General features: G+C 50.7%; 1 protein-coding gene across 7 annotated transcripts in view; it reads right to left on the bottom strand.

The window, feature by feature from the left end:
• ADCK1 (aarF domain containing kinase 1) overlaps window positions 1–24,788 on the bottom strand; it is a 142,581-nt gene that overhangs the window by 18,825 nt on the left and 98,968 nt on the right. For 3 of the 7 annotated variants that reach the window (XM_057318620.1, XM_057318615.1, XM_057318617.1), the window contains 4 exons: window positions 18,309–18,458; window positions 16,933–17,130; window positions 11,643–11,836; window positions 8,630–10,301 (listed from right to left, as the gene is read on the bottom strand). In XM_057318620.1, the coding sequence (XP_057174603.1) occupies window positions 10,130–10,301; window positions 11,643–11,836; window positions 16,933–17,130; window positions 18,309–18,458 (714 nt within the window). In that variant the 3' untranslated portion in view covers window positions 8,630–10,129. Of the gene's footprint in view, window positions 1–1,567; window positions 10,302–11,642; window positions 11,837–16,932; window positions 17,131–18,308; window positions 18,459–24,788 lie in introns of those variants that run through there. The other 4 variants (XM_057318619.1, XM_057318621.1, XM_057318616.1 and 1 more) reach the window with 3 other exon arrangements.

A 24,788-nucleotide genomic window follows, 5' to 3' on the forward strand; every position in this document is an offset into this window, starting at 1 on the left:
GACAAAGAGGACAGGGAGGGGACCAGATCCAGACCAGGATGGTGGTGGTAGACAGGTAGAGGAGAGTTGGTGATACGAGACATACGAGGACGTGGCGTCTATGGGGGGTTGCTGTGAAGGTCAAGAAGGGATACGGGCTAACTCCTGGCTCCCGGACCTGGGTGACTCAGGTGGCACCATCCACTGAGACAGTGAAAGTGGGCTCTTTGGTCCGAATGAAATCTGCAGAAAGAATGGCCCCAAAGAGAAACATAGGGACAGTCTCATCAAATCTCGCTTCCAGGCGGAGCGCTGACTGGCATTCTTGGTTGGTCCCCACGAGTTGTTCAAATTGCTTGCTCTCCTCCCAGGCCACAGACTCCCGGTTCACCACTGCCTCCGCCAGCAATAGTCTCCCTCCTTACCCAAGGCCAGGAAGACCACAGGCAGACAACAGGTCTGATTCTTTCTGTCTCTCCCCTCCCCTCCCCCACAAATAGGGTTGAAGGAATACACGCCATAGGCATGAATTGAGGCACATGTAAGCAGCCCCACAATGACTAGTGCGGAGCCTACTATGGCCGCCACTGTCACATGAGAGACAGAGAAGTGCTCCTTGCCCTCTTTGTTGCCCATTTGTAGACAAATGCATGCAGATGGTGGGACTGGAGAAAAGGGTCAGGAGGAGGAAGAGGCCACAAAGGCACGGTGGTCCTGGGGCTCTCCAGGCAAAGGAGAGCTTGAGTGCTATCAGGCACCTGCACATAAGGGGGAGCAGAGGACGCAGAGAGGACAAGAAGGGCAACGCCACGGAGACGGCAGAGGCTGTTCAGGAAGCCCCCAGGCCAGACGGAGAGACATGGGACAACCCTCCCGTGTGCCCTCATCTTACTCAGCCAGATGTGTGACGTTAGGGAGCACAGCGGGGACAGAAGCCTCCACACACACAGTCCAGTTCCTAAATTCGGCCCTGGTTAAACTCCCGTTCTGGAAACTGGCCTGCCCAGCTCCCAGGCCCACAGGGAACACCTGTCTTTATCTTAAATGCTCCCAGGGATGTCTCTATCAAACTAACATTGTGATTAAAGAAAGAGCTCCTGCCAGCTCTCTGGGGGTGACCTGTGGACAGCTACTAGCAGAATCAATAAGAGAAATTAAGCCTATTTTCAGCCAAATAGCCCGCTCCTAAGAACCCCATGGGTCATTAGTAAACAGGCATGACTATTCTAAAAAGCACATCCATACACATGGCATCCAGCCAGAATGGCACGGGCGTCTCTGGTGATCTTTCCAGAAAACAGCATTTAAAGGAACCTATTAGGAGCCCTTACTCTCATTGTCTCAACAACAGCAATAAAAATTTACTGCAACTTAGCCCTGTTCACTCTTGTTCAGTTGTGTGGGGAGTGTCCAGTCTATAATCGTCTCCTTATTTCCTATCTCTGTGGATGTGTCTATTATTTCCCTCCAGACTTCCTCTAGGCTCTCCAAATCCTCCAAACAGGAGTCCAGGGCCCTTACAGATAATTGTTGCAATGATACGGACCCTTTTGGTTAAACATAAAATACCCAATTTAAAGTAACTTACACAAAGAAGGCAAGGCAGATTTGTGCCTCAAGTAACTGAAAAATCAAGGATGGATCTGGCCTACAGGAATGGCTTAATCTAGAGGTTCAAAGGATGAGGCAGCCAAGATAGCCACCAGAGCTTAGCAACAGTGGAAAAGCAGTCATTCTCCAGAGCTCCAGCTGAAGTCACAGGAAGGTCCTTGGGGTCATGAATCCCCACCGGTACCAATCTCAGTGTCCAGAGAGGTGGCCATCTGTTTACCCCTATGGTTTGTGGGAGATCCTGGCTCAGCACACTTGCAGGAATAGGTGTCTCTGCAGGAAAGGGGAGATCTGTTAGAGCTGCAAGGTTTGCAGGGTAGATAAACCGTCTATTTGCACGCTGTGCATCTATCTGTCAGTTGTTTACAGTTGCTTTTCCCTGTCTCTTTCACCGGTGCTACCTACTCACATTCACCACGGCCCTCTGCGAAGGGCAACCTATGGGAAGCCAGGCAATTTCACAGCAGGGGAAGCAGAAGCTCCGAGACCAAAGCAACCTGCCCAGTGATAGCAAAACGAGGGCAATGGGCTAACCTCCAGCGGCCTGGCGCAGCGTGGACAACACTGGCCCCTGTGCAGAGAACCTGGTCCAGGCCAAAGGAGGAAAAAGATCCGAGTCTGCTCTGGACTCACCTTGCCATCAGATTATTACAGACATAAACTGTTACAATTCACTTCTAATCAGCTCATTAAAATGCTCCACATTGATGGTTTCTCCCCGTTTTGTCACCCCTCCCGGCATATCTGGAAGAGAGAGAAGAGGTGAAAAAAGGCAGTAGCCCTCTATATTTCCGCTTTCCATGGGGCACAATGGAATCCCGCCACTCTTAGCTCCCCATGCAAGGTTTTTCCTAGAAGGGAGTTTACCCCAGCGTCCACAGCGGCCAGAGGGGCATGGTGTTCGAGGCGCTGTTGGCTGGGAGAGCTCTGGGCCACATAGGCCCACTCTCTGCAGAAAAATGACTGTTCATGGGGTGTCCTGGCCCAACTGAACCCACTGCAAGAGCCCCCCTCTCCACTCCAGACTGAGGAGGCTGCGGGGAGGCAGGGAGGGCTCAACGTCCAGCAGGCTTGGTAGAAGCAGCCCACTGTGACCGCGGGAAATGGAAAGTCAGAGGTTGAGAGCCCCGGTTCTGGCTGCGGACCACCTTGGCTCAGAGCCTGCCTCTACCATTCACTGCCTGTGTACCTCCAGCAAGCAACCTAAGCCCTTTGTGCCTCAGTTTACTCACCTACACTAAGGGCATAATAGTGGCCCCTAGACTTCATTGTATTATCACGTGAGTTAAGTGCCAACAAATCCACGCAAAAAGGCTAGCACATGGTTAGTGCTCAGAATCAGCTATTATTATTACTAATATTTTACCATTCATTGATAACGAACTCTTCTACTTGGAACAAAGCCTATACCTTAGCATTCCCAAGCCTGCCCATGGGGTTCAATGGTGTGGTAGACAGCACAGCATTCCCCTCTCCCCAAAGATGTGTACCTGCTATTCCCTGGAACCTGCAACTGTAGTCAAAGGCATCTGCAGGGGTGATTACGCTAAGACTCTTGAGAGGGGGAGATCTTCTCAGATTCTCCAGGGGGGCTCAAAGTAATCACAAGGTGCTTATAAGAGGCAGATAGGAGGGTCAGGATCAGAGAAAGAGCTATAACGAAGGAAGAAGAGGTAGAGAGGATACAGCCATGAGCCCAGGAATGCAGGCAGCCTCTAGAAACCGGAAAAGGACCCTCCCCTAGAGCTTCCAGAAAGGATGCAGCCTGTCTAATACCGTGATTTTTGGACTCCTGACCTCCAAAAGGAAAAAATAACCAATTTGTGTTGTTTCGAGCCACTCAACGGTCAGATCACTGTGACCTGGCATGGGGCTCCTGACCACCACCTTTAAGCCATGGGTTCAAGGAGCATTTGATTAAAGAAGTCGGGATTTAATTTGATTAAAGGCTCAGAAGAAAGCCTCCCCATCCTCTAAAAGCACCCCCTTCACATTCATTTCTCCAACAAATATTTATCACATATCTATTCTTGCAAATAGCACGTGGCCACACTCACCACTTAGCAGGGGCTCATCCAAGACCCAGGCTCCTTCCATCTTTCTGGTGGGCTATCCTCAGCCTGTTGGATTTTCATGGGTGTGAGAGAGTCTGACTCCATTTTTGACATTGATCCTGACAACTTTTAAGTCCTACCTTTCCCCTTCCCTTTGGCCCCAAGTCTGGGCAAAACCAATAAGAAGACCCAAGTGCTCCTCCATTGATGTTGCTGGAAAAGTTCAAATCATAGAAACCACTTCTCCCACAGAGAAGTGCTCATCCTGGTCTTGCCCCAAGAAAAACCAGAGCTACCCCCCAACCTAGCACGCCTCATTCACATTTCACTCCAGACCAGACCTGAGCCTACTCCCAGGGGAATCCTTTTGCTAGTTACTAGGTGAGCAATAAACTTTCCTTCACACCTATCAATGCTTGTGCATCATTTGCTCCAAGATCCATAAACACCTGGGAAGGCTGTCTGGCATTCAGCAGAAAAAGACAGATGCCCAAATAAAATGTCACCTACTTATTGCCTCAAAGTCACAAAATGGCTGCTGTAGTTCCAGATATCCAAAACCACATACCAACCTCCCCCACAAGAAGGAGCAGAGAAGGGCAACACTAAAAAAATGACACCCTATCAATTTCTAAAGAAAAACTTCCCAGAAGCCTTCAGTGAGATTCCCCTTCATCTCATGTGTCCCCTCTAGCTGCAAGGGAGGCTGGGAAAATAAGACCTCACCCCTTTAGCCTCTCAATCAGAGGGCAGGTAAAAGCTAACGGGGCTGGGAATGGTGTCTGCCATGGGGCTAATAATAACAACTATTCATAAAATAGTAACAGGCGAGACTGACTTGCCCCCTCTGAGGGCACTGGGAGACAGATGCCAGGTCAGGCTGGTGCAGAGGGCAGCCGGCCCACTGCTCAGGGGTGACTGACCAGAGGGCTCCCTGCCAACAGTGACTTCTGTTTCTAGAATTGCAATTATATGTGGAAAACAAAACACCCAGCACCAGGCCTATCTTTTGCAAGATGGGGCTCAATGTTCAAGCTTCTGATGTTACATCCATTTGTCATTCCATCTGTGTGTATGTTTCAAGAATTAGTTTGTCGTACACATAAATGTTAAAACTACACTACACTGTCATTTTTCTGACCTTGTGTTGGCATATCTGCATTGTTTTTTTTGTTGTTGTTGTTAGTGTTGTTGTTTTTAGTTCCTTGGGAGCCTTCTAATTTGGAAATGGCCAGGTCTCTCTTAATTTCAAAGGGACTGTGCCTAATGCCCAGCTGTGGAGGAGTTTATAAGCTGCATCTCTTCCGTCTCTAGAAGACCCATGTAAGGTGTGTGAGCCTAAAGCTGGGTCCCAACCCTGGCTGGGGAGCCTTAAAGACAAAGGCAGTAAGTCATGTCCATATCATGTTCCCCTGGATATGACGCAATGAGAAGGGCACGTCACCTCTGTGGTGTTCTTCCCCAAACCCATAACCCCAGTCTAACAAGAAAACATCAGACGAGCCACAATCAGGAGACATTCTACAAACTACCTGACCAGTACTCTTCCAAAGCATCAAGTTCATGCAAAACAAGGAAAGTCTGAGGAACTGTCGCAGAACACACTAAGGAGACATGACAGCTGAATGCGATGTGACACCCTAGACTGGATCCGGGAGCACTGGGAGGACGTTAGTAGGGAAGTGGGTGAAATATGAGCAGTTTAGTTAACAGCACTGTACTATAATGTTATTTTCTTAATATTCATAAAGGTACCATGGTTATGTAAGATGTCAACATTAAGGAAGGTGAGCTGAAAGGTACGGGGCAGGGGGGGCCCTCTGGATACTATCTTTGCAACTCTATTGTAAATCTAAAGTTATTTCAAAATAGCAAGTTAAAAACAATTTTAAAAATAATTTTGAAATGTGTGGCCCTCATTCAAACCACTTCAATCAGAATCTCGGGCATTCAAAGCTCTCCTGGTGGTTCCAATGTGGAACCAAGGTGGTTCCAAGGTATGGCTGACCAGTAGACCGGAGACTTCAACTGCGAGCATCGGCATCAGAATTCCCCGCAGAACTGATTAACACAGATTGCTGGGCCCCCCTCCAGAGTTTCAGCAGAGCTGGAGCCGGGTCAGAGAATCTGCACTTCTAACAAGCTCCCAGGTTATGCTGACGCTGCTGGTCCTGAACCATACCTTCAGAGCCACCTATCTGGGTCCTTGCCACTCAAAGTGTGGACCGTGGACCAGCAGCAATAGATCCCCTGGCAGCCTGATAGAAATGCAGAATATCAGACGTACCCAAACCCACCGAATCAGAATCTTGTGTTCTAACCAGAGCCCAGGCTAGTTATCGTTATGTGAAATTTTGATTCACACTGTTCTAGAACAAAAGTGCACGGAGAGGGGATGAGGACATGGGAGCTGAAAAGGCAGAGGTCACAAGGGCTTACTACCCATCCCTTTTCTGGCCTTAAGAGCCTGGCCTTCCCTTTCACACATGGGAAAAAGAAAGAGGAGAAAACATCAGGGGAACTATGCAACTATTAAGCCAAAAGCAGAACCGGGCAGAGTGTTTTCTGCCCCCGGCAGGGCCAGCCAGGGGCACGGTGACCTGGCTGGGAGGGGAGCGGACGGATAGCAGGGGCTGAGGCAGCCTCCAGAGAAAGCAGGCCAGGAGGCACTCACCGCAGGAAAATGGACATCACAGCCAACCCAAGGTTTAATATTTACTCTGCTGACGGCTGACCTCATCTTTCCTTTAGAAACAGAATGCCAAGCTAGTCTGGGCAGCTTCATAACAGGCTTTACTTTACAGGAAGGAAGGAGGGAGGGAAGAGAGGAGGGAAGAGCAGGCTTTTTGAACAAATGGGCTTTTCCCAAAATGTGTGCAGATTTCAGGCTTGGGAGACTGGGCCTCCTACAGTTTCCCGCTGGCCAGTTACCTGCCAGCAGGGGCACCAGGGTCCCCAGCATTCGAGGACGCTTGTTGAATACAGGTCCTCCTGATCCAGCCCCACAAACACCACCACTCCAAAAGGTCAGGCTGCAAAGAACCCGCCACTCCCTGTGGCTTTGTTCTTCTTGCCTGCTAGGATCTGGCCCCATCACCAGTTCCCAGCTTTTAAACCCGAGTCCCTCATGGCTATACCTGGAAACCATGTAAGCCCCAAGTGGCCCTTACGGGGCTCCAGTGAACTCTTCTCACAATTGCTCACATGGAGAGTAATCCTCAACCCCCCAATGAGTCCTGCCCCTAGGCATTTGCTTAGATGTCTCTAGGAGCCACTTTGGCTTTCTGAGAGGTCATTCATTGGCTGGTTACACTCTTGGAGGCCTGGGCGTGGGCTCCAAGCTCTGCCAAAATTAACCCGGTAATCAAGCAAGGCAATACTCCTCAGGGAGGAGGAGCTAGTGGCACATGTAGTTTATTTTTAATATACAGATTTCAACAGCCCTGAAGATAAAGAATTCTGAGATTCTAAACACTTGCATGTTTATTTAGCACTTACTACAAGCCAGGATTCTCAGCTTACTATGAACTGAGCACATACCTGAGAGGCTCTAGACCACATGGCCACAGAGCTGGCATTTCTCTCTGCTCCACCTGAAAAGAGGAAGGGGGAAAAATACGCATGTTGCCCACATCAAAGCAGCCAACACCTAAACTGAATAAGTATTTAAGTGTTAAAAGGGAAAACAGTCTTCCAAGTAAGCTGGTGGTGACTTCCCAACATGACACATTGTCACTGCTGGGAGAGAAAAGTCACAGGATTTTATTCGGAAGCATTTCAAGGCAGGTTCCAGAGGCCAGAGAAGGGATCAGAGCAAGGTCCCGCATAGAAGCTCAGCCACACTGTCGCTGACCCACAGAACAGACACGGAGAGAATCGCTTCCTACAGTTCTGGGCTCCAGACATGGTTCCACGCAGGCCAACCAGAAGGCCCAGGCCCGCGGTCAGTCGATAAAGACATACCTCGGGCCAAGGGTACAAGACAAGAAGACACCAGAGTGGTTATTATATAACAAAGAATCTGTCTGGTCTCTGTCCCCAGTCTGTGGGAGAGAACTGTAACTCCTCCGAAATTCTCAGCAATAGCAGTATCCTTGTTTTCAGGGTGGACCCCTTGGATCACACCTGAGTTTTTACTGGAGGACCCAGGTTGGGGCTGATATCAGCCCACCTTCTCCAAGGAGGGGAGAGAAGGGCAGGCTGCAGACGGAGTCCAATCATGTGATCAATGATTCAATCACTTGTGTCTACATGAGGAAATCCCGATAAAATCCCTGAACACGGAAGCTCAGTGAACACACTGTGTCCTGATGCCACGGGAGAGGACATGGAAGCTTTGCGTTCAGGACCTTCCTCGACCTTGCCTTACGTGTCTCTGCCTTTGGCCTGTGGACCTGCACTAGGTCCGGATGGCCAGTGTCAGAACTGCATGCAGGCCACAGTGGTCCAGCTCTGCCCTGCCCTGGGCCCCAGCGAATATGCTGGACTCCCCTACCTCCACTGAAAACCCAATCCCTTCTGAAATCAGGGTTTTTGAGACTCAATTCAGGCACGTGTGACAGGCCAAAGAGCAAGTGTGATCTCGACATACAGCACTGGGGAATAAAAAACAAAGCATGGAGCCCCACTTAGCAGCTGTGTGACTTCAGGGAAGTTATTAACCCTCTCTGAGCCCTGATTCCCATCTCTATAGGATGAGACTCATGACCCCCCCCTTCCCAGAGCTGATGGAACAATTCAATGATGTAACTTATTTACAAAGAGCCCAACATGGTCTCTCCCCCGAGGAAGGCACTCAAAAATCATCAGCTAACTTCCCTCCTACTTTTAAATTGCCCTACGCCCCCAAACTCTCCCAGACTCTCTACTCTCCCTGGTTAACTGTCCTGGGTGCTGGACCCACTGGCAACATGCTGATGTTTTAGATCCCAGGGCAGCGGGAAGCCAACCATTAAACTAAAAGTGAAAAGCAAGGAACCATTACCTTGAGCAAAAAGGACATTTATATTTACTTCAGTGGCTATAAAAGACACCATAAAATATAATATGCAGCATGCATCCTCATGATTAATAACAGATCTGGCAAATTATTCTCTCAGGTCCCTGGGTGCGTCCAACTGGTCACTAAGAACAATTAATTCTTTCGGGAAATAAAGGGATTGCAAATCATCTCTGGTCAGTGGAAAATCTGCTTGTTGTATTATGAATAAAGCAAAGAAGAGACTCAAATTCAGCAGTTTCCTGCCCTTGTGAATGGGGTGAAGTAAGATCAGAGAGGCTCAAATACAATGACTGTCTGTGAGCACAGGTGCTCTGTAATCATAGGGCCTGCCAGATGTGAGGTCTCTGGGGACCTGGAGTTACAGCAGGAGTTTGGGGAAGTCCCAGCAACAGGAGCAGATGACTGGGTGGGGGCGGGGCAGCTCTGGCAGGTGGGCAACAGGTGGAAACATGGAGTCCAAACACGTGACAGCGAGGTTTCAGAGTGGAAACCTAGCCACAGTGGCTGAGGCCTACACTACAGTCTCCAGGACAGGTGGCATCAAATGACGAACCAAAGGGCTAAGTCAGGAAGCAATGAGTAGAACAAAGCAGGTGCCAGCTCACAGGGAATGTGGTGAGAACCCAGGGAAACCCAAGTCAGAGGTTTCAGCCGAGCCTCTGAGTTCCTGGCTTTGCGCTTCTTAACTTCTCCAACCAAAGTCTCAGTCTTGGAAGGGAAGAAACACCTACAAGGGGCAGGAAATGGTCACACAGGGAAAGGCTGGAAGGATGACAGGGGCAAGATGCCAAGTAGAACACAGGGGCCCAGGGCATCCAGGTCCACTCTTACCTAAAGGCCAGTGTGGATTCACTCCCCATCTAGAATAAAAATCCCACCACCAAAGCCCTTCCCTGCAACCCTGAAGGGGTTTTTATTGAAACACAGTACATAAAACACCAAAGGGGTCACCATGACAGCAGTGAACTCATGCCTCAGATGCCAAGTCTCCTTGCTCAGGTGCGACACCTCTGGGAGTGACAGGGCGAGGAGAGGGAAGCCGTTCCGAGCAAGCTCAGAAACTATGCTCTCTTCCAACAAAATCAAACTTCCCACAAGTCAAATGTAGAAATTCACGTGGGAAGTCAGTGGGATTCATGGTCCACCCTGAGAGTAGGAATGGTTACCGGAAGTAGGGGGACGTTCAGCCCAATGGCGCTCACCAGGAGTGGGGAACAGACTGTTTATGCTGTCTCCCTGGATAAGGAGAGAAACCTCTTGCATAGGACAGCTTGTGTAGCCTATGAGACAAGGGCTACAGTGTAGGAGAGGGACTCCAGAGGTGGAGTATGATGGTGCCATGGGCAATGACTGTGGGGCTCCAGGTTACCACGTGACAGAAACAGGGCACCTGGGTGGAGACAGGACAAAAGAGCGAGGACTGAAAAGTCCACTTGCCCGCCACAGAGTCACCCTGGAAAGGGAAAGGGGACAGCAAGTCTGCTCAGTATGAAGTGGGCAACAGCCGGCAAAGCAGGGCCAAGACCCAGCTGGCCAACCTCAACCCCTTCACACGCAGAATGAGTTCATGAAGGTTGATCTGCCATAAGTTGAAGGCCTCTCTGAAAGAGATCTGGGTCCTTCTGAAGAATGAGCATGTATTCTTCTTCTTGTGCCTGCAGGAGGGACAAGAAGGAAGGTGAGAACAAGAGATAAATGGGCAAGAAGCACTCATCACTTAGAACAACGGAAGATCGTGGCTTAGCCTACTCACCAGGCCCCCGCCCTAGTGGGTGACTCCTGGTTACGTGATCATAGCACTGCCCACACAGGGACCAGAGGAACTCAACTACTCCATAGGAGCTTTCCGGATAAGTGGGGTAAACAAAAGCAGCTGTTTCACAGGGCATCAAAGGCCTAGTGGACCCACTGGGTAGAACATTCCAATGTTTCCGTTTTCCATAAGTTTAGTAAATATATGCCAATCCTGAATCTCCCAAACTCAAATATAAAAGCTTTCTCAAACTTTCTGGGGCCAAATCACCTGGAAACTAGGTCAGGTGGTCCTGACCGGCTGAGCCCACTATGAATTAAGCCTAGCTCAATCCCTTCTGCACTAACAAAAGGACAGGATGGGAAATGGTGTTTATGATAATGACCCATTCAAGACTTTGCTTCCAGAACCCTCAGAGAAGAATAAATCATGTTCAGCCCTTTCTGTGTGCAGTCTATTTTGCTATAATCTAATTCAATATTTGATCACGGGCGCATGATATATGTGGCCAATGCTCCCTTCACCAGACACTTTGCCAGAATGACCCACTCCCTGCATAGGATGGATGGGAGTTGACCCCGGTCTTGGGCTCCCCTCTCAGATGAGAAAATTGAGCCAGAGCATGGCCCTTCCCGTGTATCTGCACACTCAGGAAGAAGGGCCTAGAGCCCTCACTTCTCTAGCAATACCTCCCTGAGAAAGAACCTTCCCACCCTCACCAACACTCCAAGGGTACTGAGGCATCTAAAAAGATCTGAGATCCCCAGTGAGCCTACTGGAGACACTCCTGAGTCATGGCCACACCTGCAGGGCAAGAACACCGGCCTTGCTCCCTAGCCAATGCTGGGGAGACAGGTCCCGAGACCAGTTAGAGACGGGATGCACATCAGGGTGTCCCGATTCCAAGTCCAGGGGACACTTGTATGGGACTGAAACTCTTGGAAAACATTTCAAAATTTACTGAGGGTAAGAATCACCTGGAAAGCTTAACCAGGAGGGTGATGCCCTGGAACGCACCAATTTGACAAAGTACGGGTGGCTCTCTGGACCAAACACACCGCCCGGAACCAGGGAATTCACTGGGAGTCATTTTCTGCCCCAAACTCTTCCTGCAGGGAGAGCCAGAGACTGGGGAGCTCAGGCAGGGCCCTGGAGGCTGGTGGGAGAAAGTGGAGGCAAATGGTACCCTCCAGGGGCAGGCCAAAGAGCTGGGAGGGGAGCAGAGGCCGGAGCCCGCACTCACGCAGCCAACGCTCTGATGCAGCAACGCGACATGTTGAGGAAGGAGCTGGCGCTGGCACGGGTGCCCAGGGCAGCCTCAATGCCACGGAGCAGGTCATTGGTCTTGAAGATGAGCAGCATCTGGCGAGGCACGTGGTTGAGGAGCTGGCTGATCTGGGGGAGGTAGTTGGCCGCATTGTTGCGGATCTCTGCGTCCTGAAGCAGCAACAGGGAGACAGACGGGGAGAGTTGGTGTGAAGAGTGGGGCCCAGGGTGGTAGGTGTCAGGGCAGCCTGTGGCTGAGGGCCTGCAAGGAAGCACTAGGAGGGAGCTCCCAGCACGGCTGCCTCAGTGCCACTAGGCACCTCCCCAGGGGGAAGCTCAGCACAAGGGGCTTCGTAGTCCGAAGGACGTGGATGAGACATCTCACCCCGACTTCTGGCCAAGCACTGCATGCAGTACAAGAGCACATCAACAGGGGTCTCTGCCATCCCTGGCTCCCCACGGTCCCCAGTCCCCATCCTCCAAGCCTGCAAGGCCGTACTGACTGGGGCAGGAAGTCTGCTTCCTCACCAACCCCTTGATGAGGCTGGACTTAGCCAGCCTCTCGGCCCGGGGGCTCACCTGTGTGTTACTCTCCAAGGCTCTTTCCACTTGCCACCAATTTCAGGCCAGGCTTAGAAGGAGCCCTGGACGCCGATACCCACTGAGTCATGTCCCCCATCCCCTCAGCCAAGCCCAGGCTGGTTTGGTTCACAGACCTGAGCTCCTGACCCCAACCCAACTCCAAAGTCCTGCTCTATATCCTGCCTGACTCTGCACCCCACCAGACCCACCCAGAGCCCCACTGCCCACACAGCCACTGCCCATGACTGTCCTCCATGCTGGAGTGAGTCTCAGCCAGCCCAGTGCTTGAGGTCCCAATGCCCAAAGAGCAGGAGCCAAGGCTAGCCCTTACCCCACCCTGGTGTCTAAGTGTGAGGTCTGGCTCCCCACCCTTCCCTGTCCCTGAACTCTGCATGGCTCTGGGCAAACAACGGTCTCCAGCCAGAGCCCTGAGCACAACAGTACACCTCTGACCTCTTCTCAGTTCCCAGAGGAAATGCTTGCAGGTATTAACTTAGTTGATCCTCAGCACAACCCTCTCAGGCAAGTGTATCACCCCCATTTGAGAGGAGGAAACTGAGGCGGTGAGAAGTTAGGCACCCTGCCCACGGGTCACAGCTACCAAGTGGTGAGTCGGGATTTTGAACCCCTGCAGTCCGGCTCCCAAGCCCATGCCCTCACCACCACGCTCTACTGTCTCTCACCTCACAGTGGGACTGTGATCCTGGATAAGTCCTTTCATCTCTTCTAACCCAGTGTCCTCATCTAAAAACTGGAAATGCTCATACCCTCTGTGCCCACCACCCAGCAGGACTGAGAGGGTCAGCAGAGATAAGGCATGGGGAGACGCCTGGAGCTAATCCAAGTCACAAGGAGGGTCTCAGCAGTGCTGCCAAAGGCTTCCCCATGTGGCCTCCTTCTGCAGCACGAGCAGGACTCTCAGCCCTTTCCAGAACACGTGTGTGCTGCTGATAACTGAGTTGCTGTGAAACTCGAAATGTCCCTCAGGCAGAAGCTATCAGACTGGAACATCTCAACACGAGGCCAGACACTGAGGCTGGCTGTCTCCCTGCCGCCTTCCACCACAGCTGTGGGTCATCCTGCCTGAGGGCTAAGGCCGGATCAAGGCCTTGCTCACCACAGCGAAGTTGGGACTGGCCTGCAGACAATCCTCTCAGCTCCTCTCAGAGCAAAGGAAGGCTCCTGCACTCACCTGGACTCTCTCCAGGGGCCATCTCTTCAAGCTTGGACTATCCTGATGGTGGCTGTCTGCAGTAGACCCCGTTGGGTGCCTACGCAACAGCCATTCCCCATTCTCCTTTGTCAAAAGAACCCCATTTTTGTGCACTTGACCCCTTGGGGCTGTGCTCTTGAGGGAGGCAGAGCCCCTCCCTAGCCCCAGGGGAGATCTTGATTGATCTCAGCCATTGTCGGCTAAGAGCACAACGTCTCTGCCAGTGTTTGGCTCTGGCACGGACCTGAGACACAATTCTGGCCAATGAGACCAAGGGGGAGTCTTTTGGGGGACTTCTGGGAAAGGTTTTCCTGTTCTTAAGAAACAATATATGAGAAGAAATGGTCCCTAATTCCCACCTCTGGACATCAGGGAATAAAGGTGTAAAGCTTGGAACTCTCACAGTTACCTTAGAACTGTGAGAGTCAGCACAGAACCCTAGGTTTCTGATCTGTTCAATTAACCAACCTGGACCCACTCACCTCCAGGCTTCCTGTTACGGAGAGAACAAATGCCTAATTGTTTAAGCCACTTGTAGTTGGGAAAACATCTTCCCCAACACAATGTTGGAGGTTCCCCTCATTCTCGATAAGCCTAAGACTCAGAAAAACTGAGCCCTTACATCGCAGATACTGGACTGGGGTTGGCCTGGAGTGGCTAAGTTTATTTTTTCACTGGCTTTTTGTCCCAAGTGAGCAACTAGAGTCCATGTCTCCAGAACCTACTTGAACACGCCTCTGTTAGATGTGGTCCCAGGGCTGTAGGGACCTTATAAAAAGAGGTACATGATAGGATCCTTGCCTTCCAGGTACTCACCAACTAATTGGAGGATTCATACAAGGACACAAACAGCTAATCTTCGGGAGAGTCTACGGTGGATACACATGAGTGATACAAGTATTAAGGGGCCACTTTTGCCAAAGGTGATGAGAGAGGCTTCCTGGCTGGTGCTATGGACTGAATTGTGTCCCTCCCAAATCCCCACGTTGAAGTCCTAACCCCAGTGTGACTGTATTTGGAGATGAGGCCTTTGAAAGGGTAATCAAAGTCAAGTGACTTCATAAAGGTGGGGCCCTAACCCAACAGGACCGATGTCCTTAGGAGGAGCAGAAGAGATACCGAGAGTGTATCCACACAGAAGAAAGGCCATGTGAAGGCACAGCAAGATGGCAGCCGTCTGCAAGTCAGGAAGAGAGGCTGCACCAGAAATCAACCCGACGATAACTTGATCTTGGACTTCCAGCCTCCAGAACTGTGAGAAAATAGATTTCTGTTGTACAAGCCACCTAGTCAGCGGGCAACCCGGGCAGACTAAGACGGCAGTGATTATGCCGGGTTGTTATAAGTGAATAAGAATGCAAAATAAAATTCTAACTTAGTTAATAAGAACACACACAATATACTAAGTACCTACAGTGTGCCACGTGATCTTGTCCATCTCTGAGGCTCTAAATACCATGTACACACTGAGAACACCCAAGTTTTTATCTTGGAGCTCCAAGCTGACTGCCCACGATGCCTCTATGTGAATGCTCTAACTCCTGCCTCCCGCCCCCCAGCTATGTCCTTCCCAAAGTCTTCCCTATGTCAGCAAGTAGCCCCCCTACCCTATGACTCACCCCAAAAAGCTGTGATGCAACTCTGAGTCCTCCCTCTGCCTCCTGTCGACGCCCAAGTTGACAGAAAAGCCTCTCAGTCTTACACCAAAGTACCCCTTGGCTCATCTGCTTCCCTCCACCCCCACTGCCTTTAGCGTGGTCTGCGCCCCCACCACCTCCCAGCTTCCTGACCAACTGCCCCACTGCTCAACTTGGTCGCTCCTGATACCTAAAATAACAACGTGAGCACGTTCTTCTCCTGCTTGAAACCTGCCAAAGGCTTTGCTTTGTACTGAGAAGTAATCCAAACTTCTTCCCATGGCTTATGAGGCCCCAAGAGAAGCTCCCTCTGCCCAGCACCCCAAATTCTTCTCACTCCAGCACCTACCCCACCACACTCCAGACCGTGCCAACACTTTCTCTCCCCGCCCTGGTGCATTGTGTGCCCTCTGCCTGGAACGCTTTCTGCAAGCCCTGCCCGTGGCTGCTTGCCTTCCTTGTCCTCCAAAACTCAACTTAAAAGTCAGCTCCTCGGCAAGGTCTCTGAGCGCCCAATCTACAGCACCCCCGTTACTCACCCTGCCTGTTGCCTCCAGTGGCTGCAAGCTGCAATTATTCCATTTACCTGTTTGTTCACTTGTTTACTGCCTGTCTCCCTCAACCACAGGGCAGATCGCAGGGAAGGCCTGTCTGTCTGTTCATCATTGGATCCCCAGCATCTAGTCTCAGTTCCAGCAAAGACAAATGTTTGTTCGATGAACAAGTTTCAGGAACCGTGGGGAGGCACTTTATATACATTATCAATAAAACAGAGATTATCAGCCCTATTTAGAAAGGAGGGAGATGGTCTGTCTTCCAAGATAACAAGCTTTAAAGCCATGCAAGCCTGAGGCAGTCATCATTGCTACCAAGCTTGCTGGGGAACCATGTCAATTTGCAGGACAGCAGAGCCAAGAGATGTCAAAAGATGGTCTTTTTGGTGGCATCGTTTAAGACTCCATCCAGCCATTCCTAAAGGCCCTCATGAAAGGTAGCTCACAGGGGAGGACCAGGAGGCTCCGAGAGGTGACGAGAACCATCCAAGATCACGCCAGCAGGAAGAGCAGGGGTTGGAGCTAGAACCCAGGTCTGTCTGTCTGGATGCACAAGTACGACCTGCCCCTTGTGGTGAGCAGGGCCTCGGCAGAGTCCAAGCCGGTCCCCACATGGCTGTGGACAAGTCTGCACGGGTCTGGCAAACTGATGGACTGGGAAGACAGAAGCTAACTCCATGAGAGAATGAGGAGTCTGGGAAGGAGGTGGCTAGGAGTATAGGGAGAAGAGCTCCTAGGACCAGTCTCAGCCCAGGCTCCATGGGATTCTCGTCTAGATCCAATGGGAAATAAGCCACAAAGAGAGACCAAAAAAGCTGTTTTGCCACACATGCAGGGAAGACAACGGGACAAGTGGCCCTGCCTGAGTGCTGCGTGACGAAGTGAGGTGCCTCCCCAGCAGGGAGGCATACAGGAAGCTTGAGAGGGGCACAAGTGGAGCCAGACTTACTGATGAAACAGTCCCTGGGGATTCCCAAAAGTCCTGGAGGAGAACGTGGTGAAGCCTGAAATCTGGTGTGAGTGGGTTGGAGCAAAAGCCACAGCAGTCTGGATGACATGGTTACCAAGAGCAGGTTGATGACATACGGAGACACTGTTCCCTCTCCCTCCTTGCACCCAGAGATGCTTCTCCTCCAGGAGATCTTCAATGCTGCCCACTGCCCCATGGCCACAGCCCACCAGCCCAGAACCCCAGACCCTGGGCTGGAAGGGGTCCAAAGACCACCCGTGGCCCCAGCCCCTGCATTCAGGAGAAGGCAAGGCCAGGACAGGACCACCTACCTCTGTGGCGGTAACCGGAGCTTGGCCAATGCCCCTGTTGACCGAGTCCCAAGACCGGGCGGTGAGCATGCAGGCAAACAAGGGGTAGAGGTCCCCGGCCCCCAGGCGCTGGCTGTACTTCTTCACCTTCTCCATGTCAGTCCAGATCAGCGACTGCCAGAGGTGGCAGTAATCCAGGCGGAACTCGTCTGTGAGCACCTGAGGTGGGGGACCGCGTGGCAGGATCTGAGCCTCCTTTCCCCACGGAAGGCCTAGCCCCTGGCTGGTATGACCACTGTGAAGGGGGACTGATGAAGACTGGAGCCCCTGGGCATCATCCGCTTCTCCCCCAAAGGTCAGCCATCCCTGAAGGTCCGACGTGAAAGCTACTATTTGGCCAGCCTTGGTCCTGAGTGGCGAAGGTCACTAATTGCCCACTAAAATCACACTCCCCGCCTCCCTCCTGGTGAGAGGCGGCTCTCTGCCTGAGCTCCGACCGATGCGATGCGGCAGAAGCTCCACGCTCAGCTCCTGCAAACTTTCCCATGCATGCTGCTCCAAGCCCTCACCCCTGCTGCTGGAGGATGATGAGACCACCCCCAGGGAGCCCTGGTCAGGCCCTGCCGTCAGACGCCTCCACCTACAGGACAGGTACGTGAACGAGCAATTAGACATATGTTGTGTCTGGGCCATCATGTGTGTGGGGGCTGTGTGTGACAGCAGCTAGCCTACCTTAAACTAATGAACCCAATGTCACTGAGTTTTTCAAAGGAGGCCAAGATTTTGCGAGGGGAGATCAAGGCTCTGAGGGGAGGAGGAGACCATTGGGGAAATCTCTCCAGGACCCTCTGCCCTGGACTCAAGATAGGCCCTGGGTCCCAGTATTGGCAGTGAACTTCGCAACTTCCAGGCAGGAGCTCACGGCTCATCCGAACCAGGTGAGTCCCAAGTTCCAGAAGACAGAGGCTGGGCCCATCCAGCCCGTCAGCTTCGGGCCCCCTTTCCCACTGCACATTACCTCCTCCCTGGGGCTGAGTGACCCCCTCCCCCTGAAGTCCCAGATCATTGAAGGGCAGCTTACTTCCCAGTGGGCTGGCCTGGGCTTCCCGGAGAAGCACAGTGTTTACAGCTGACATAGCACCCGCACATCCCCGGGCACATCCCGTCCACTCCCCACAGCAGCCTGTGAAGGGGGCGGTACCAACCTCATTTGGCTGGAGAGAGCTTGTATGATGTGACTTACACAAAATGATGGCTCTAGGGGCAGGGCATGGCCTCTCCCATCTACCCCGGCTATCTGCCTCCCGTGTCTGTGGCCGATCTGGGAGTTGAGTGAGCTCAGATCCCAGGCAGGCCCAGAGCCCCTGGGCTGGCCGGGTGGGAAAGGCCTCTCCTACCTGGTAGAGCCCGTGGTCTAGCAGGACAATCTCCGCCTTCCCTGTGCCCGGGCGCTTCCGTACCAGCACGTTGCCGGGGTGGGGGTCACAGTGCACGAAGCCATTGACGAAGATCATCTCGCTGTATATCTTACCCAGGTGGCGTGAGATCTGAAAGAGAAGGGAGGTGGGTGGGAGTTATGCCGCACTAACCCCTGTCTCAGAGACTTCGACTCTGGCCCCTGAATCTGGTCACTTTCAAGAGAAAGGCCAGAGGCAGTGGGTGGGCCTGGGCGGTCAGGGCGGGAGTGATGGCTTGTGATCATACAGTTCCTGAGCTTAAGATAGAAGCTCAGTTCTAAACCAGCTCCTCTGAACTTCAGCTGCACACAGAATCACCTAGAACTCAGAAGTGTTGGAGGTGGGCCCCAGGCATCGGCATCTGTTGTCAAGTTCCCAAGGTGATTATAATACACAGCAAGGTAGAACCACTGCTTCTAGCATTTCTGAAGGCCATAACTCCCACCCCAAACCCCACCCTTCTACTCTTTCCCAATCCCTCCCTTCCCTATTCTCTTCTTGAGCTCTTCATTTTCTCCACAAAGCTGAAGATGGGCTGGAAGCTGGGGTGGGAGTGGGGTCATCCCAACCACCCCTTCTCCAAAGAGCAAGGCTGGGGGCTCTGGGTGAGGAATACGTGTCCCTGGCACCCCCTAGGGCTGTCCCACCAGCTCCAAGGCAGTCCCAGGAGGACCCAGAGTCACAAGCCCTGCTCCTCTCTCCCTCAGGCCCCTTTCCCTTTGCACCTCCCCGCCAGAGCCCAATGCTAATCTGATTTATGATGTCTGCACAGAAGAAATGACACTGGAGAGGCCATTTAAATCATCCTGTCACTGCTGCCCTCCCTGCTGAGGCGGTCTTCTTATCTCTACTCCCTTTTTATTAAAGTTAAAAGCCTCTTCCCAGCTAGGGAACAGCTGCTGAATAGTGCCAGACCTGGGCCCACAGATAGTCTGCCAATGGGTTTCCAGAGGACAAAGAGATGCTCAACTCACAAAGCTGATGCCCCAGGACACCCACTGCCCTTGACACTGCTCTCAGTCCCTGCTGGACCCCACAGTCACTAGCAAACATATCCCAGCCAGAGGAGAGGAGCTGGGGCCCATGGGTGGTGGGGGAATACAGGAGTAGGGTCTTAAAATGAAGGCTCAATTTCTCTGCTTGGCCTACAAAGCCCTGCACAACCAGGCCCAGCCTCCCTCCCAGGTCTCATCTCGCACCACAGTGATACTACAGCCACATCTGCTCTCTTTCTCTTCTCCAATGGCCCTGTGCTTTCCTACCTCAGGGCCTTTGCACATGAGCGTCCCTCTGCCAAGAGCCTTCCTCCTATCTCCCCTTCACCTATTCACCCCTCTCTTCCTTCCCATCCCAGCTCAGCATCACCTCTCTGGAGAAGCCTCCCTTGACCTCCCAGCCTAGATGAGATTCTCTGGCCACAAACTCTCATAGAACTCTGTACTTTTTTTTTCATGGTACTAGCACATTGTTTGTGTCATTATTTGATTAATGACCACATAGCCCACTATTATAAGCACCCAAGATGGCAGAGACTGGCTCTATTTTGTTAAATGACTTTATTAAGGTACAATTTACATATCGTCAACTGGCTCTACTATGCAACCACTTAACCTATAGCAGGCCAAACCTGTGAATACAGGGCTCTACCTTCAACATGAATGAGACCCTTGTCTGCTTTTTTGAGATGCTGTGGTTCCTGTGTTGATGCTTATCCCAACCCCATGAATCTCCTCTGAACCACAAAATAAACCTTCAAGAATAACCCTACTACAGCAATAGCTGAAATACTTGTATCGGCTTTAAAAGTAGGTACAAATACGATCCCCGTTTTGCAGATAAGGAGCTGCGATTCCTCGAGGTTCCACTTACACACAGCCATGGGCTGCCCGCAGGTAGAGCCGCGATTCAAGCCAGGTGTGACCCCACCGCCTCCTAGCAACCATGCTACCTATAGGCTCACACCAGCCTCTGCACTTCTCAAGTGAACCTCGTGACCTTAACCAGATGCTTCTCTCAGCTTCAGTGAAGAGGTTGTCTGAAGTCCTGACACCTATCCGATGTCACAGTGGGTGAAATGAGTGCCCAGTACTCTGCAGGCACTTGGAAGACTTTGCCCCAGGTCAAGTTCTCAGCCTCGGGCTGAGATGTCAGCTGCCCCAGGGCTACCATTTTCTCTTTCCTCGGAGAGGGGCCCAGCTAGAGTTGGTCCTGGCTGAGCCAGCAAGTCCCCTTCTGAGAAGCCCTTTTGTTAGGCTCTTTGGAGCTCCATGGAGCCATGCTCTGAAAGGCAGCATTTGCCAAACCAATTGCATTTATTAAGTAATAATTCATTTTTATTTGTCAAGGATGCATATAAGGTCCAATCAGGGCTCCTGATCAGCCCACGATAAGCAGTACAGCCAGACTGAGCTGACAGAATGCCAGCCAACAGCAGAGAAATGACATTTCATTTAGTCTGGGCAGACCTGTCATGGGGAGATGTATGATCTCCCCTGAGCTTTCTGAAATATTGCTAATCGCTCTGGGCCCCCTATTACTACATTGAAAGATGGCCCCTAGGGGTCTGGGGACTCAGGATGGGGGAGCCCTTGCCCACGAGGAGTGAGCTGCTGCCAGAGGAGGAGAGGCGCTGCCGACTGTAGCTCACATATACACAAGCAAAGCCACCAAGTGGCCCTCCCCATTTCAACACCCCGTCCAGCTGCTCCTACTTGGGTGTCTCACCATTTGGGACAGGTTCCTAACGTTCACTTTAATCAGATTTCACCAACATAGACAGATATGGAAGGCACAGACAAGAGGGAAAACCAACCTAGGCCACCAGCTTCACTCTGCCGCCATCTTGGTATTGCCAACTAGGGCATGTCTGACCTGGGGGCCAAGTCACCTCCCTTCTCAGTCTGGGTCTAAGTGCCCTTAGCTGTTAAGTGGGACTAATTCCATCTGTTCTATTTCCTCACAGGGTAACCTCCACATTCAGGGTCAAAATGTGATTACATCTGGGAAAGCACTTCATACACTACACACTATAAAGGGCTTATATTACTAAATAAGACACACAAATGTGTTTGTTATAATGTGGTAGCTTATTATTTAAAACTTGGGGGAAAATGTACCTTTTATCACTCCCATCAAAGTGTAATTTTCAAAAAGTTAAAAACATAATTCATAAAAATATAGAATGAACACATGTCAAAGATTGTTTAATTCACCAATAAAGGAGCAAATAAGAAGACAGAGCTGGTTCAGAGAATTTCGAGGGACTGAGTATTTATGGGAATTTAAACAGGAATAAGAGACTAAGATTCCTGGATTAGATATAAAACTGGTTATTGTCCTACAGAGCAATAAGGAAATCATAACCTTTGAGGTTATCTTTTCTACTGGGCAGAAATTATTTGCATCTCTACCAGATAAGATCTACAGGTTGACGTATGACTTCAGTCTGAGCCCTTAATTAATTGTCAATAGCAGAGTCAAACAGAACTACATTCCCCTAGATATTAAAAAGCCCTCAGTGGGCTGCCTGAACAATGCCTAGGAACGACTTTGAAAGGATACACTGCACACTCTCGGCCTTAATTTCTAAATTTGGGGTAATTTTTCTTCCAATCTGTCAAGAGTCGCAGTAAATAGTTTCTTAGACCCAATTTGCCCAGAGAAGGCAGCCATCCCCCTCCTACTCACGGAGACACCGAGGATCCCAGAAGAAACTTAAGGCCATCACTGGGCACACAACCCTTTCTCCCACCCTCTTTCCATAATTAGTTTAGCTATGTCTCGTGATTAAGAGCAAACAATTGTACGGGGATGTACTGTATGGAGACTAACATAATATAATAAAAAATCATAATAAAAAAAAAAGAGCAAACAATTGTAAATACTGTAATGAACACGGGGATGCAGATTTCCCTTTCAGAAACTGATTTCATTTCCTTCAGCTATACACCCAGGATGAACTGCTGAATCATATGGTCATACTGTTTTTAATTTTTGGCTCAACCTCCACACTATTTTCCACAGTGGCTACACCAGTTTGCCTTCCCACCAAGAATGCACCAGCATTTTTTCTCCATGGCCTCGCCAACACTGTTCTCTCTTAACTTCTTGAGGACCATTCTAACAGGTGCGAGGTGATATCTCCTTGGGGTTTTGATGTGAATTTCCCTGATGATGAGTGATGTGGAGAACCTTGTCATGTACCTGTTGGCTCCTTGTATGTCTTCTTTGGGAAAAGGTCTAATCCGTTCCTCTAAAGGTGCCCCTTGCCCTCTGACAATAGCATCTGCATAAAGACAGGGGAATGCCAACGTCTTAGAACGGTCATAGCTAACACTCTGGGCCAGGCACCATTCTAGGCACCTCCATGGACTCACAGCCATCCTCCGTAGTAGACGGCTAAAGGAAGAAATAGGAAAAGGGAAAGAGGAGAGGCTTGGTCACCCAGCCAGCAGTGAGTGAAACCGGGCTCCAAACCCAGGTGGCCCGGGTCCACTGAACAAGCTGTCAATCGCCCGCTCTCTCCTGCCTCTCCACGTACAGAGAAGCTCCTCCCTGGAGGCGGGGGCTGAAGTGAAACCCTCTGAAGGTCCGCAGGGCATCCAAAAAGGTATTCCATTTGGGGAAAAGAGTCTCAGAGGGAAATCCAGGACTGCTCCTCTAACCAAAAAACTCACTGGTAACTAAAGCTATAGGATAGCTCTTTTTAGAAAAAAAAGTCAGTGACAAGTTTAATTGTTCTGTGTAAAAAGAATGTGCCACTCATGTAAGTGACTTTAGTAATTACACAATGCCTTTATTCCCTGACAGTGGGGAGGTAAAAAAACAGGAATCTATAAAAAGGTTGAGTAAAGAATTAATTTAGTAAATAATATTTAAATCAAGGAGTTATTTTTGGATTTTTCTCAAAACTTGAATTGGCTGAAAGTGCTTTAATTATTCTATAATTGCATGGATTAATTTATTCCCACCCCCAAGGGAAAGTCTATTTATGTTCTTGGGGGTGTCGTGCAAGCAAGGCCAAGATCTCTCAAAGAAATAGGAGGTTGGTGTTGCAGGATATTAATAATCACATAAGTAGCCTGATGTTAAGTATAAAGAGGTTAATAATTCAAATTCTCCTTGTTCTTCTGTCAGTTTATGGCCAGGCTTCTTGAGGCACCAGAGCCTGAACGACCAGGATTTTACTCTCGGCCTTCACCCCGCCCCAAGGAACTTCCCTGGGAATACATAAACCTCAGATCCCTTGCTGCGGCCCAGCGAGGCCAAATCCAATATATGGAGAGGTCAATCTTGGACTAGCCAATGGGGAGATGAAATTCCTGAAGTGAACACATGGGGAACCTCTTCAACCACATAGGGTACTGGGAGAGGTGGTAAGCGGGTTAATTATAGAAGGTGGGGGGTTCCTCTAATTTTGGAGCTTGGTGAAAGCTTCTCTGGGTTAGGCTTACAGTGGGACAGCACCGGAGAGCCAGGACAAAGGATATCCCCACGGCCAAGAAGGACTCCTCAGGTCTCCTGGCCAGACAGACTCAAAGGGTCACAGTGACCAAAGGGATTGGGTCCTAGGGGCCATGACTATTGAAGACACAGTGAAGGAGGAGCCGTGGACACTTGACAAACCCTGCCTTGGGGCAACAACGCACTCCACAGAAATCCTTCCACATCCTGCCACCTGACCTGGGTCAATATAAGAACCAGGGAAAGGGTTTCTTCCCTACATATTTCCTCTTTCTGGCAAGGGGTCCCGAGGGCTGGAATTCCAATGTAGTAACAACTTGTGCTGAGCACGTACTGGGCCACCGCACCAAATGCTTCATGTTCCAATCATCGAACAATCCTGTGGGTTCTTCTCTTGTACCCCACTTTACAACAGACAGCTGGGGCTTCCAAAGAGTGACTGGCTTCACCAAGACAGCATGGTTCGCAAGTAGCAGAGCCAGGACCAGAGTCCAGGAAGGCTGACTCCTAACACCCCTGCTGTTGGGGAAAGAAATCTCCAAGAACCCATCTTGTGCACCGAGATCTCTAGAACATCCCCGCGCTTCTCAAGATTTGGTCTGACAAGTTAATGGAGTTCTATATGAGGATGATGGAAGGAGATGTTTTCTTTCTAGTTATTTCGGTAACCAGGATCCTTCATGCCTCTTCGGCTTCGCTCCCTGGTCCTCTGGGCACCTTCTACCTCAGAGCCAGAGGCCCATGAAGTGGGAGACGACACAGAGGGAAAGTAAGTGTGGTATTCAACATGGGGAGACTGGGGTCTAACTGAAGCATGGCCTTTACAGATGGGGGGGGGTCACTGTTTGCTCAATCGATGATCACTGCTCATTTTCCAAGTCTACGTACCCAGGACAACAGAGGTAGATGGAAAGGAGGGGGGCAAAGAAGACATGCCTCTGTGAATAACATCATGAA

Source organism: Ursus arctos, unplaced genomic scaffold, assembly GCF_023065955.2.
Source record: "Ursus arctos isolate Adak ecotype North America unplaced genomic scaffold, UrsArc2.0 scaffold_25, whole genome shotgun sequence".
Lineage (NCBI taxonomy): Eukaryota > Metazoa > Chordata > Mammalia > Carnivora > Ursidae > Ursus > Ursus arctos.